Source organism: Ovis canadensis, chromosome 13 (assembly GCF_042477335.2).
Source record: "Ovis canadensis isolate MfBH-ARS-UI-01 breed Bighorn chromosome 13, ARS-UI_OviCan_v2, whole genome shotgun sequence".
NCBI lineage: Eukaryota > Metazoa > Chordata > Mammalia > Artiodactyla > Bovidae > Ovis > Ovis canadensis.
Genome location: NC_091257.1, coordinates 67042827 through 67055251, shown reverse-complemented (window position 1 = coordinate 67055251; position 12425 = coordinate 67042827). Strand labels below are relative to the sequence as shown.

General features: G+C 58.4%; 1 protein-coding gene across 31 annotated transcripts; it reads right to left on the bottom strand.

The window, feature by feature from the left end:
• Window positions 1-1469: 1469 nt before the first annotated feature.
• SLC4A11 (solute carrier family 4 member 11) lies at window positions 1470-12425 on the bottom strand. 31 transcript variants are annotated; one of them, XM_069548096.1, is made up of 21 exons: window positions 11703-11981; window positions 10612-10787; window positions 10279-10323; window positions 7882-8034; window positions 7703-7749; window positions 7261-7492; window positions 7108-7192; window positions 6745-6868; window positions 5187-5399; window positions 5019-5112; window positions 4791-4916; window positions 4603-4716; window positions 4382-4514; window positions 4049-4122; window positions 3377-3629; window positions 3199-3305; window positions 2943-3111; window positions 2678-2851; window positions 2273-2468; window positions 2024-2193; window positions 1470-1896 (listed from the first exon to the last, which is right to left on the bottom strand). In XM_069548096.1, the coding sequence occupies exons 1-21, from the start codon at window positions 11879-11881 to the stop codon at window positions 1833-1835; spliced, it is 2928 nt and encodes a 975-aa protein (XP_069404197.1). In that variant the 5' UTR covers window positions 11882-11981; the 3' UTR covers window positions 1470-1832. The 31 variants fall into 31 exon arrangements, 29 of the variants coding, with proteins under 29 accessions (XP_069404197.1, XP_069404198.1, XP_069404209.1 ...); XM_069548097.1 differs by having other exon boundaries at window positions 7108-7189; XR_011248202.1 differs by having other exon boundaries at window positions 2678-2894; window positions 7703-8034.

Sequence of the window (12425 nt, the reverse complement as noted above, 5' to 3'; positions counted from 1 at the left end):
TTTCCATGAGAAATCCACTCCGCCACTCAGCTGGCCTCTATTGTGTTTGGCAGCTGGGCTGTGGGGCAGGCAGTGTGGGGTGGTGAGTGCTTTTTCTTTATGCTGGTGTACATTAGAGCAACTACAATGCTGGTTTATGATTGTAACTCCAGGTTCATTTTTGTGGCAGGGATAGGGGATGGAGTACTTAACCCCAGTTGAGTTATGTTGTAGTTCAGCCTGAGGGGCCAGCTAAGGGCCCAACTCAACTGCCCCAGACCCTTACTGTGCCCTGGTGAACCCATTCCCCGGGGGGATTTCAGAGGGCTGGAGTGGCTCCCTTGCTTTTTTGTAGGTGTTACCCTAGTAAACAGCTGCCCAACCCCAAGGACAGTCAGAAAAGCCTGTTGTGTGCAGCAGCTTGGGGGGTAGGGGTCCTCAGTGCTGGCATGTCACTCCCAGGCTTAAGTTTCGTCCCTTCCCATCACTGTTCCTCAGTCCTGGCAGCTTGGCCTGGGGCTTGGATTTAATGTTTGCTCCCCAGACTGTCAACAGGTATGGGTGAGGACAGGACCTCATCCCTTTGCTCCTCTGCTGCCTGTGAAGCCCAGCTGGGTGTTTCCTCGGGAAGTGCCAGTGGCCATGCCCAGCCTCCTCTGGGTTGTCTCCTTGGAGTAGGTGGTTATGTGGCTGGGACTCAGATGGGGGGGTGCCTGCCTTCTTACCTGGTGATCCTAGACATGGCCCTACCTGCAGGCAACACCCAGGCTACTGGGGAGGGGCCCCATAGAAGGGTCACCTGCTGTGTTATGTGAGTGGGTGGCTACGTGGTGCTTGGAGCAGGGCACCTCTCTGTCTTGTTCCCAGCTGCTTCCTCATAGACTTCTGTCCTAGGTGCACAGTATACTTTCTGTCCCCCTCTTTAAACTTAGCTACCCATCCTGCAGGCTTCCCTGGTAGCTCAGATGGTAAAGAACTCGCCTGCAATGCATGAGACCCGAGTTCGGTCCCTGGGTTGGGAAGATCCCCTGGGAGAAGAGAATGGCAACCCACTCCCGTATTCTTGCCTGGAGAATTCCAGGGACAGAGGACCCTGGCGGGCTACAGTCCATGGGGTCGCAAAGAGTCCAACAGACTTAGTGACTACCACTTTTACTTTGATCCATCCTGCAACCAGCACGGTGACTGTGCCTGTCCCACCCCGCCAGCCACCTCTTCAGGGGCCTCAAGCCTCCTTCTTGGGGCCCTTGCACGTGCTGTTCCTAGAACACGTTCCCTGCAGGTTCCTGGCAACACGGCATTACAAGGGCCTCCTGGATCTTCCACATTTCCCTGTTGGGGTGCTGTGTGGAGTTGGAAGTAACAACCCTTAGTGGCACTTAACAGTCAGTCCCTTTCATCCCTCTTCCCCTGGGAGGGTCTCTTCCTCCCTAGAGTCCTTGGGTGGCCTTCAGAGGCTGGGGCAGGGCAGCATGGATGGAGGTGGCATGTAGAAGCATAGAAATAGGAGCTTTATTCTCTAATGTGCATCCAGCAAGTTCCTTACACAATCAAGGAAATGGTTTCTCTTTCGGCCACCTGACACTCTTTATCAAAAGAAAATCCGTCCTGCTTGGGCAGAAGCTGCCCTGAGCAGCACTCTGGACCCAAAGCAAAGGGCTAGTGGGAAAAGGAGCAGACACATCCCTCAGAGCTGCCTCAGTGCCCAGGCACCCTTGGCCACTTGGGACAGCTGTGAGGGGCTGCAGCACAGAGCCGCATTCCCGGATGCCCACACACAGCTACACAGCCAGCCTGGGGAGACCTGGAGAAACGGGCGCATGGGGGGTGGCCAGGACCTGCAAGTCAGGGCATCAGTGTTCAGCGTCCATGGCATCCAAGTACTTGGCTTCAATGATTTGGGGCAGCACGTTGTAGCTGCGGGGAGGAGGAACAGGCAGGAAGATAAGCACTGGGGCAGGGAGGAATAGGCAGAGAGCAGCCGTTCCAGCCCACCCTCTCCCGCCCCGCTGCGTCCTTTCTGCCTGCTGTCCGCCCTCCATACCGAATGGGGATCATGGCAATCATGATGAGGGGAAAGACCATCTTCATGTAGAGCAGTGGGCTCATGCCAAAGGCACAGAGCAGCAGCAGCTGCAGGACCTGCAGGCCTGTGAAGTAGTGGATCTTCCTCTGGGGCACCCTCCGGATGTAGTGGGTGGGTGGGTATGACGTCTGTGGGTGGCAGGGACCAGGTGTGGGCAGGTCTGGAGCCAGATGCCCCACCCCTACCCCCGCCCTCAGGGCCACTTGCCTGGTCCTTGAGCAGCAGCACCATGCGCTGAAAGAGCTGGTTGCCGTCAATGGAGGTGAGCGCGAGGTAGAGGAAGAGGCCATAGAGCACGGGCTTGGGGATCCACTGCAGTGGGAAGGGCAGCAGCAGGAGGGAGAAGCCCACCAGGACGCTGGCGCCCAGGGAGGTCAGCCGAGTCTCCTTCACGTTCACAATCCTGCGAGGGTGCAGCGCGTAGGATTGCTCTGGCCTGGTCCACGGGGCCGTGTCCATCCCAGGTCACATGCTTACCAGGCTCTGGCACTTCTGGGCCCTTGCCCCCCAAGCCATATCCCTCCTTAAGTCCCATGTGGCCCAGGGCTGCCCCACACCTCAGGGCCCTCGTGACTCGGGCCTCACACCTCGAGGGGCCCTCTTCACACTCACGTCTCATAAATGTGCCCGTTCTCTACATGCTCCTCCACCAAAGCCAGTGCTCGCACGTGCAGCAGGGAGTGGGGGTAGGCAGCATGGATCCAGGGCAGCCCAAACAGAGACAGCCCAGTATTGATGATGGCGATGAGCAGGAGGTCCCAGTGGTAGGCAGTGCCCTTTACCAGCCTGCAGCGGGCAGGGTCACATATGGCCAGAGCCCTCTTGGCCTCTGAAAGGTTGGGCACATACTCACCCCTCCGTCCCCAGCCCTGCAAACCTGTTCTGTGGGGCGTTAGCCAAGGCAGCCACCAGGTTCTGCTCTATGAAGAAGAGCATGGAGAGGAGGAAGCCGAGGCCCATGGCGCTGCTGATGGCCACCAGGGATAGCGAGTGCATCTCGGCTATCTCGAACAGGCTGTCACTCGAGCTGTAGCGAAACTTGACCACTGCAGTAGGGTACAGGCCCCTGCTCAAGCTTGCATCCCCCACAGAGAAACCCACCCCATCCCACCCCACGGCTGGTCCTAACTTACTCTTAATCTCCTGGAAGCCATAGGAAGAGATGAGGGAGAAGGTAAGCACCGAAATGGGCAAGGCGCAGTCTGACAGGAGCTCACGCACGTAGGGGTGCAGGTAGGGGCTATGGAGGCAGGTGAGTGTCAGTGTGGCCTGGGGGCTTGTGTTCCCCGGACCCGAGGGGGCACCCCTCACCTCTTCTTCAACTGGTAGAGGGTGTAGCTCAGCCAGAGCGTGCCCAGCATGATGAGGAGGCTGAGCACAGCTGTATCCCGGGCCAGGGGCTCAGAGTCCTGGCTGCCCGTTGAAGTTAGCTCCGGTGGGCTGGTCAGGAAACTGGTGTTGAGGGCAGTGTGGAGGCTACTATTGAGGTCCAGCAGGCTCCCCAAGGAGGACTTATCTTTGAAGAAGAGTCCAGTGTCACGGCCATAGTAGTACTTCTGGAAGACTATGGGTACAGACCATCAGAATTCAGCCATCTGGGCTCTGGGAGCCTAGGCCTAGCAACTTCCTCCTGGATGTGGGCAGAAGGAGCCCTGATGGGAGAAAAGGATTCTGGGCGGAAGAGGGGAGAGCTGGCCTTCTGTCAGGCAGGATTCCTCAACCTGCCTGTCTACCCATCACCCCACACCCTGCCCTTTGTCCATTTCTGACAGCGAATCCTGCCTGGCCCAGTGCCTCTGACCCTGCCTGACACAGCTCTGTCACCTGCTAATTGCTGCGCTGTGTCAGTCATGACTCCCATGGCACCCTGGACCGCGGAAGCAGCCTTAGCTTGTATTCTTCTTGGCTGCTCTGCCACAGTCTGTACCCCATCTCAACTCAGCTTCCCCTGCAGCAGGTGGCCACTGGCTGTATAATACTCACTCTTGACTGTGCCCTTGATAGCATCTAGGATGAATGTGATAGAAATGAACAAGGCAATGATCTCCTCTGTTGACCTGCCAGCAGAAGGTATGTCTCATAAGATGGGGTGAATTGTAGAGGGTGGGTTTCCCCAAGCCTTGGCATGGCTCCTACCTCCTGCATGAAGAGGGCCAGGGCCCCAGACTTTCCCCTTGGGGTAGTGATATGGTGAGGGCACCCCATCTTATCTAGGGTTACAGGGCCTTGGAGGGTGGCATGGAAGCTGACCCATGTCCCTGGCCTTGGTCTCCCTCCTGCTTGAAAGTCCCGGGAGCTTAGGGAAGGCTCTGTTACCTCTTGAAAAGACTCATGACCAGGCTGAGGTTGAAGAGGGCATAAAGTGTGAGGAAGAAACTGTTCCACAGGCCTGTCCACGCATAGAAGGTATTGAAGTCCAGATTATAGTCATCGCAGATGTCACGGATTACTGCAGGGGCAGGACAGGAGTGAGCAGTCAGGGCCGGGTTGGGGGAAGGACCCCAGGAACCCTCTCCCCGCTCTCACCCCCACTGCACCATTGATGTAGAGGGCCAGGGGCGCAGTCGTCAGCAGCACCACCAGCGGCTGCCCAGAGAAGAGCGCGTACAGGATGCCTCCGATGCCCTGCCCGGCCACAGTCTTCTGTACGTCTGAGGAAGTAGGTGGTCAGGGGGTACCATGGGCCTGGCCCCCCAGCACTCCCCGATAGCCTCCAGCCCCTCACCGATGGCTCCATTTGTGTTCTCATCATTGAGGGACCCAAAAGCAATTGTGGGCAGCAGGCAGGCAAAGTAGAGGAACAGGGTGGTGGTGATGTATTTGCCCACAGCCTTGTTTTTCCCAATGATGCCTAGGAAAGGGAGACGGGATGGAGATTGTGTGTGTGGGGACACAGGCCAGGCCGGGGGCCTGAGCTACAGGCCAAGCTCTGAGAGGGTCATGGGGCACTTACCGTCAGTGAAGTCCAGTGGGTACACAGGGAACCTGCGGGCGATGTCCTCCTGGATGCCCTTCCCCATGGGGAGAAAGTCCTTCTGCTTTGGGGGCTGGGAAAAGGACATGCCCATCAGCCCTGTGTCCTTGCCCTGGGCTGCCCGCCCAGGCCATGTCTGGCCCGCACCTGTGGGGGTCTGATGATGCAGATGGAGCTCATGCTGTAGTCCATGCTGATACTCGGACAGTGGCTCATTACGGTGAGCAGCTGTCTCTGATGGACCAGGGCTTCTTTGAATTCCTCCTCTGTGCGGGTCTTCAGGAGCTTCTGGCGGAAGGTGATGTCTAACATCATGGTGGCAAATGTGCGCCCCACTTCTGTGGCGGTCTTGGTGCTTTTCTGGGGGTGGGGCAAGAGTCACATCTGTAGCCACTGTAGAGCAGAGGGCACCCTCCCCAGCCCTGGCCACTCTGTCCCCATGATCTAGGTGTAGTCCCCCAACAGTCACACATAGTGGATCCTGCCACAATTGCCACCAGGTCAGCAGATCACTAGACTACCACTGACCTAGTATTTTTCTTACAAACTCAGGTTAAATCTGTGTAATTGTGGATAATGAAATCCTGATGATGGAAAAAAAAAAGTTTGCTCAGCTACTTTTCACCTGGGGCGTTTGCTCTGTTTGCTGCTTTATCTGATTTTCAGAGGGGCTCCAGGCCATCTAGCCCTCTCCCTTTTGCCTGGCCAAGGTCAGCCCTGTCTGTGAACTCCGTGTCCAGCCTCCACCACAGCAGCCTGTCTCATCTCGACAACTCTGGCCCCTGGGAGCGGCATCCTCCCCTCTGGGTTGCCCAAAGCTGCGTCTCAGGCCTGCACCTGCGCCGTGCCCACTGCTTTCTGGTAGCTTTAGAACAGGCCTGTTCTCCGAGGCGGAGCCAGGTGTCAGGCTGGCTGGCACGTCTCAAGGTGCCAGTCTAGCCACTCAGCCCTAGGGATTCTGCTCTTTCCAACTGTTGGCCACCTTGTCAGCTGTTACTCCTCTGACCCATGAGGTGCCTGCTGCCCTAAATGCTCTTCCTCTGTTGCCAGCACAGTAACATCTAGAGAGGTTCGCAGTGTGTCTACGATCCCATTAGCACCCCTTTGCATAGAGAAAGCCTGGGGAGGGGCCATCTGAAGGGCCATCTGCAAGAGCAGAATCATCAAAAAGCCAATGGAAGCTTAAGCATTAAGCTTAAGCATTAAGGCCCTTCCCAAGCCTGGAAAGAGGGACCCTTGCCATTTTTTACTCAAGATTTTTAAATCCTCTCCCATAAAAGAAGATTCCCCAAATTGTATGTCTCAGTCCCCACAAAAGTGAGATAATCTGCCCCTGGCCAGGGGGTAAACAGCCCAGGAAAGAGTGGGACTCTTTGGTCAACAAATCACAGTCAGCCGATTAGAAGAGTCAGCGTCATGCAGGCCAGAGAAAGGCCCATGTTTGAATAGTAATACTTTTAACGAGTATCTCTTTTCAGTCAGGAAGGAAATATAATCTTTTGGGCAACTTCTGGGGAAATCAGGGCTTGAAGAGGACCTAGCAAGTATTCTTCAGATAAACCCAGGGATGAACAGATAGGGTGAACAGCCTTCGGAGGCCAATTCTGTAGGCCTCCTGCACTGGAAGAGATGCCCTCAAGGAGAGCGCAGGGTAACCTGGTACCCTCTTTCCCAGGAAACAGAGCCACCCGAAACCCCTCCTCACCATCTTGGGTGGGGCCAGCACCAGGATGACAAACCGCACCTCACAGGAATTCTGCCCCCAGTTCTGCGGGCGGACCAGGCGGCTGATGCACACGTGTCGCCTCAGCAGGGCCTTGGAGGTACAGCTGGTGGGACAGGGAGGGCACACGGCACATGGCTGCCACCCTTGGGAGCTGGGGCTCCACCCCCGCCACCCAGAACTCCTAAGTATGACCCCAGTGACCTCTGTTAAGGAGGAAAAAAGACCAGATGGGATGAATTCCTCACTCTCCCCAGAGACTGAGCAGGCCAGCCTCTACAGGGTTACTGGATGCCTGTCTCTGAGGTGACATGGGGAGGCCAGCATGGTGGCCTGGCAACTCACAGGATGCAGATCCATGACTGCTGGTATTGTACCCCCGTTACTGTGGCAGTGACCCCTTGGATGGTGTCCGACAGCAGGTGAACTGCTAACAAAGTGGAGAGTCAGACCGTCCACCTCCCTGACCTTCCGCCCAGGCCAAGAGACACCCCTTACCTTTGCCCTCCATGGGAGCCCCTCCGTCAGTGAAGAGCATGGCCGTGAGCAGGTCCAGGTTGCACTCTGGCTCGGTGTTGTAAGGGTCTTGGGCTAAGCGGTACAGCATAGCCCGCAGCACGTCATCCAGGGAGGTGGCCGTTTCATCCAGGATGATTCTGGCCCGTGCCAGGAAGCCATCTAAGTCCCGGTGTGCACGGATCTCTTCCTCAAAGTTCTTTAACATCAGGTACTATGGGGACCCCGTGCACAGAACCAGACAGGCCCGTAAATAAGACCCTCTGTCCTTGCCTGGACCCCTCCGTTGTGATGGTCCCAGAGAGAGAAGGCCAGTGTGGTCGGCCCCCAGGCTAATATGAGATCTCTCAGGGAAGCGACCACCTCCACCCCCAGCTAGCGGCCTGGAACCAAATGTTTCCCATCCAGCCAATGGGCCGCTCACCTTGCGGGAGGTGTGTAGGAGCCCGTAGCCGCCAGGTGATTCACATTCTGCTAGAGGAAAGTGGGAGGGCTCAGGGTGCTGCCCCAGCCCTTCAGGTCTCCTTGGTGAAGTGGGCCGTATCTGTTCAGTCCCATCCCATGCATGCCCCCCCCAACCTGTCCCTGCCACAACCCCCATACCAGACTGGGTAGGCTGCACCTCGAGGTTGACGTTGACAAAAAAGCTGATGCTTTCACCAGACACAATGGAGGAGTTGACCGTGTCGAAGGCCTCATCCCTCAGGCTCTCCTCACGGGTTTCAGAGGCGTCATCTGTGTCACACTTGAGGTAGCCTGGAGCCCCAACCACCACCAAGAGAGGCCCGCCCCCCCAAGAGGGCCTGGCTGTCAGTGCTACACAAGGGAGAGAGCGGCGCCGAGCCAAAAGAGCAGGGCCCCTGGGCTGTCCTACTGGGTGCAGTCTTGGTGAGTGGTGAGGGCGGCCTCTGGCCGGGAAGGAAGCCTTGGTTCAGGTAGGCCCCATGTCTGGTCCTGGCCCATCCCCGAGCATAGCAGCCTGGTGGCACCCCCTACCCAACAGTTTTCTCCAGCATTCTTCAGCTGTGGGACCCATGTACGGTTCTGTGCCATGCATATCCTTTAGCTAAAGAAAGACATGTTCGTTCCACAAACATTGGGCCAGATACATGGTACAATGACACAGTTGAGACTGCCTGGCCGCTGCCTTCCCAGAACCTCCAGGCTGTGGGACCTGGACCTGTCTGGCTCCCCAGGGAGGAGGGAGCTGTTTGGCTTCTGGGGAGGGTTGCTCCCTCCCCAGAAGCAACCCAACGGAAGCCAGAGCCCTGCAGTATCCAGACCTCAATTGGCACAGGGAGGGTGTAGGGGCAAAGCATTAAGGCTGAGAAGTCTTAGTCTGACATCAGACAAGGCCCAGGCAGCAGGAGAGCCAGAGAAATAGAGCCAGGGACAGAGAGGGGACAGGACCCCAGAAGGAGGCCTCATCTCGGGCCTTGGGCCCCCAGGGCACAGAGCCTGCTGCCCTTTCTTCTGGTCTGCCTCCCAGTTCCTGCAGCCGCCCCACAGCACAGGCTCCCTCCTACAGGAAGCCACCTGTGGACATGCTGCCCTGAGCCCTGCTGGGGCTTCTCGCTGCCTCTGGGCCAACAGCCTGAGCCAGCCTTGCTGCTTCAGTCCAGATCCCTGGTCCCTCGGGCCCAGTCCCATCCCCACCTCAATCTCCTCCTCAGGCCAGGTGGCCAGCACGCCAGGCAGGTCAGCTCCTGTCCTGCAAGCTGAGGGCTTCCCTCCCTGGAGGGCCTTCTTCAAGGCTCAACAGAACCTTCCTCCTCTGGCAAGTCCACTGAGGGCCCTCCCTGCCTTACTCTTGGCCCATTTGGCCCCTCTTCCTCACTATGTCCTGTGGGTCCCCTATGGTCCACCACTTGTGATTCCCCTGGGGCCCTTGCAGCTCAGATCCCACAAACACCTAAAAACACCCATGGAGGGACAGGGAAGGGTCATACGTAGCTCGCCTCCACCTGCCAGGCAGTGACTCACCCTGACTCACTTCCACTCTAGTCTGCTGGTTTCCTCTTTACATCCCAGGCCCTGTTCCCCCAGTATCCTGTGCTCAGCCTGGGCTTTTTCTGGGTAGGAAGCACTAGGCCTCCCCTATCAACACCCTCATGAGCTGGTAACCCCTAGGCTCTAGGTCTGCACTGCACCAGAGCCCAGAGAAGAACTATTAAGTCAAAAGACATCCTTCCCCTACTTGTCATGGAGCTCATGTCCATAAAAAACACTTTCTTCCCCAGTTATAGACCTGCTTTGCTTAGACTGCTTGGTTTCCCAGCCCCAACCTGTCCCAGCCTCTACCACCCCCACCAGCACTGTCTATTCCCTAGAATGTCCCTCACACTGCCCCACTTCTCCCCTATCCTGAGCTCAACCTAGGTCCTACCCAATAGACACCACTAGTTCACTGCAAGGCTCCTGGGACTTGTCCATCAGCAGCCTGGCACATGCAGTCATCATGCCTTGGGAACCCTATGTAGAGCACACTGCCACTCTGTCCAGGCACTGTCTCACTGAACAATGCTCAGGCCGCTTCCTGAATCTGGGCACAGGAGCATGTACCCACCCCAGAGATACGGGGAGGTAGAGAACTAGGCTGGTGCAAGCAGGGAAAATTGAGGTGCAGAGACTGCAATTTAGAGGGACAGTCGCAGCCCCTCCCTCACAGGGCTGGGCAGGATCTTAGGAATGTGGGCAGATACAACATTTGGCCTAAAACCTGGTCAGATAACCAGAGCATTGTTAACATATCAGATGGTCCACATAGCCCAGGATGGTGAGCAGCTCGCTCTCCCAGGACTCCAGGACCCCCAGAGACCGGCTAGTGTCCAAGGCAGTGTTAGCTGCCTCTCTGATCACACCATAACCTCCTGGAGGTAGAATCCAAAGGCATCCCAGCACCAGCAGAGGACCATGATTACCCAGGTGGATGGACTAGGTCCCCTAAAGTCTTTTGACCAAGAAGCTCTCTACACACACCCACACCCGAAAGGTACACACCTGCATCCTCAAAGTATCCATTCTGCGACATGACAGAAGAGTTTTCTGTAAGGCAAACCAAAGAACTGTCACCAGCTCCATGTGTCTGGACAGCCTTTCCTGCACATCTGCTGCCTACCCCTCACCAACCCCTGCTGAGTCTTTCTTATCCTTCCCAGAGCCCCTGGGAGAAAAAGGAGCAGGGGACAGCACTAGACAGGAGCCCCTTGAGGAGCTAGAGGAAGCTACTTCCTGTTATTCTTCAACCCATCTGCTAGGGGCTTGCCCAGGTGGGAAAGGAGGGAGGCGGGGAGATGTTCTCAGCATGTTCTCTCCAGGAATAATTAACAGTACCCCGTGAAGGAAAGAAGGATACGCTAGTTGTAGAACTCTGGAAGGAGGAGACCTGTCTGGCCACCTTCCCTGGAGAAGACAGCCTCCCTCTCTCAAGCCTTCGCTGCAAAGTCCAGGAACTGGGCCGAGGCTCTTCTTCCAGCACATCTCTTCGGCTCTCACTGTCATGTCGGTCCCTGGCGCCATCAAGACCCATCACACGTGCAGTCGCCCCTAACCTCCCGCGCCCGGGGTCACACGGGGTGACCTGGGGCAACGGCCTCCTTCCCTCAGCGCCACCCACTTTCCGGGCCTCCTGGGAGGCGGAGCCGTTGGTTCCTCTTGGGAGATGGCGCGGGGGCGGGGGTGGGGTGGGGTGGGGTGGGGTGGGGCGTGCGCGCTCTTTGCGCCGGGCCCCCGGATGGATGCTCCACGCAGTTTGTGTTGCTCTGTTCAAGGAAGGAAGCGTCAGAAGCGGCCGCGGGCACGAGAGGAAAGAGCCTCAGACTCGGAGGCCGAGGAGGTCGGGGGGAGGGGTCGTGCAGAATGCGGACCGTCTCCCGGGGCAGGAGCCCGGGCGGCATGCACAAGGGAGGCGCGGGGGCAGTAAACCTGGCAGCAGAGGCGCGGGGGTGGACAGAGGAAGAGAGGGACGAGGATATGGAAGGGTGGGGACGGTGCACACCTACTCCCAAGCCGCACGATTCACGTGCACGTAAACAGTACACCGCGGTGCTGGCCCTCAGGTGTCAGAGCGGCGGCCGAGAGACTGCCGTGGCCGCACAGGGGACAGACAGTCAGAGGCCCAGGGACCCCTAAGAGTGGGCAGGCTGCCGCGCAGCGCCAAAGGAGTCGGGTAGAATGTAAAATGAGGCTTTCCGAGGGGGTGACGCCCGCCTGCGAAGACCCTGGAGCTCGAGGTGCTGGGGAACCCACAACTCCGCCCCGCTATTTGCAAGACTTCCACCCTTCCCCAGCTATCTCGTAGGTTCAAACACTGTTGTTTTAAAACGGCGTTAAGTCAAGAGCGCAGTGCCCACGAAGCCGTCCTGTGCTTCCCCCAACCACCCGTGTACCCACCTGGACTTCCACTTCCTAGAAGCCGAACTCACCCCGGGCACCACCGCCCCGGCTGGTAAGACCCCAAGACCCTCTCGCCCACTACGCCGGGGGCCGAGGAAAACCGACGTCGTCCGCGTTCCTCCCAGCGCCTCGACGGCTCCGCTTCCCAGCCCAGCACGGCTCTCCGACGGAGACTGGACGGGCTTCCCGCCGCGGGCACCCGCCGCATGGCTGGAGATGGAACGCGCACCTGGTGCCCGCGGCCACGGCCCAGTGGTCAGCCGCAGAACCGCTGCACACCCGCGCACGCCCCGGGTCCTCACCCGGGGCTTCGGACCCCTACCTCGCAGTCTCCTACAGGCCGGCGGCAGGAGCCGGCGACACACCCCTGGGCCGCGCCTGGGTCCTAATGCCGCGCCGACGGTCCTCCCTGGGGCCGGAGGCCGTGCGGCGCGGACCAGGGTCCCGCCCGCCCGCCCCGCGCCCTCACCCGTACTCCTTTTCACTCCGGGCGGGTTGCTCCCGGGAGCCCGCGGCCACTTAGAACGCGTAGACTGGGCTTCTTCGCGTCCGCCCAGGTGTCGCCCGGCTAGGGGCTGAGCAGGGCTGCGAAGTTTCTGCGAAGAAGCACGATGAGCTGAGAGACCCTCGGAGTTGAGACGGTGCGGCGGGTCCCGGTGGGGCCTCCCTCGTCTTGACTTTAAGTGCTAGGCCAGTGCCCTCCTCTCGGCAGGGGGCCTCCGCTGGGCCCAGCCCACCCGGGCCCCGCCCCC

Excerpts from the sequence above, each read along its gene's own strand:
- SLC4A11 (XM_069548092.1), bottom strand. The coding sequence starts at position 11,881 with ATGCGGCGGGTGCCCGCGGCGGGAAGCCCGTCCAGTCTCCGTCGGAGA. Across the intron at positions 7,493-7,702 it reads TCCTACACACCTCCCGCAAG|TACCTGATGTTAAAGAACTT; the intron begins GTGAGCGGCCCA and ends GGGTCCCCATAG. Across the intron at positions 1,897-2,023 it reads ATTGCCATGATCCCCATTCG|CTACAACGTGCTGCCCCAAA; the intron begins GTATGGAGGGCG and ends TCCTCCCCGCAG.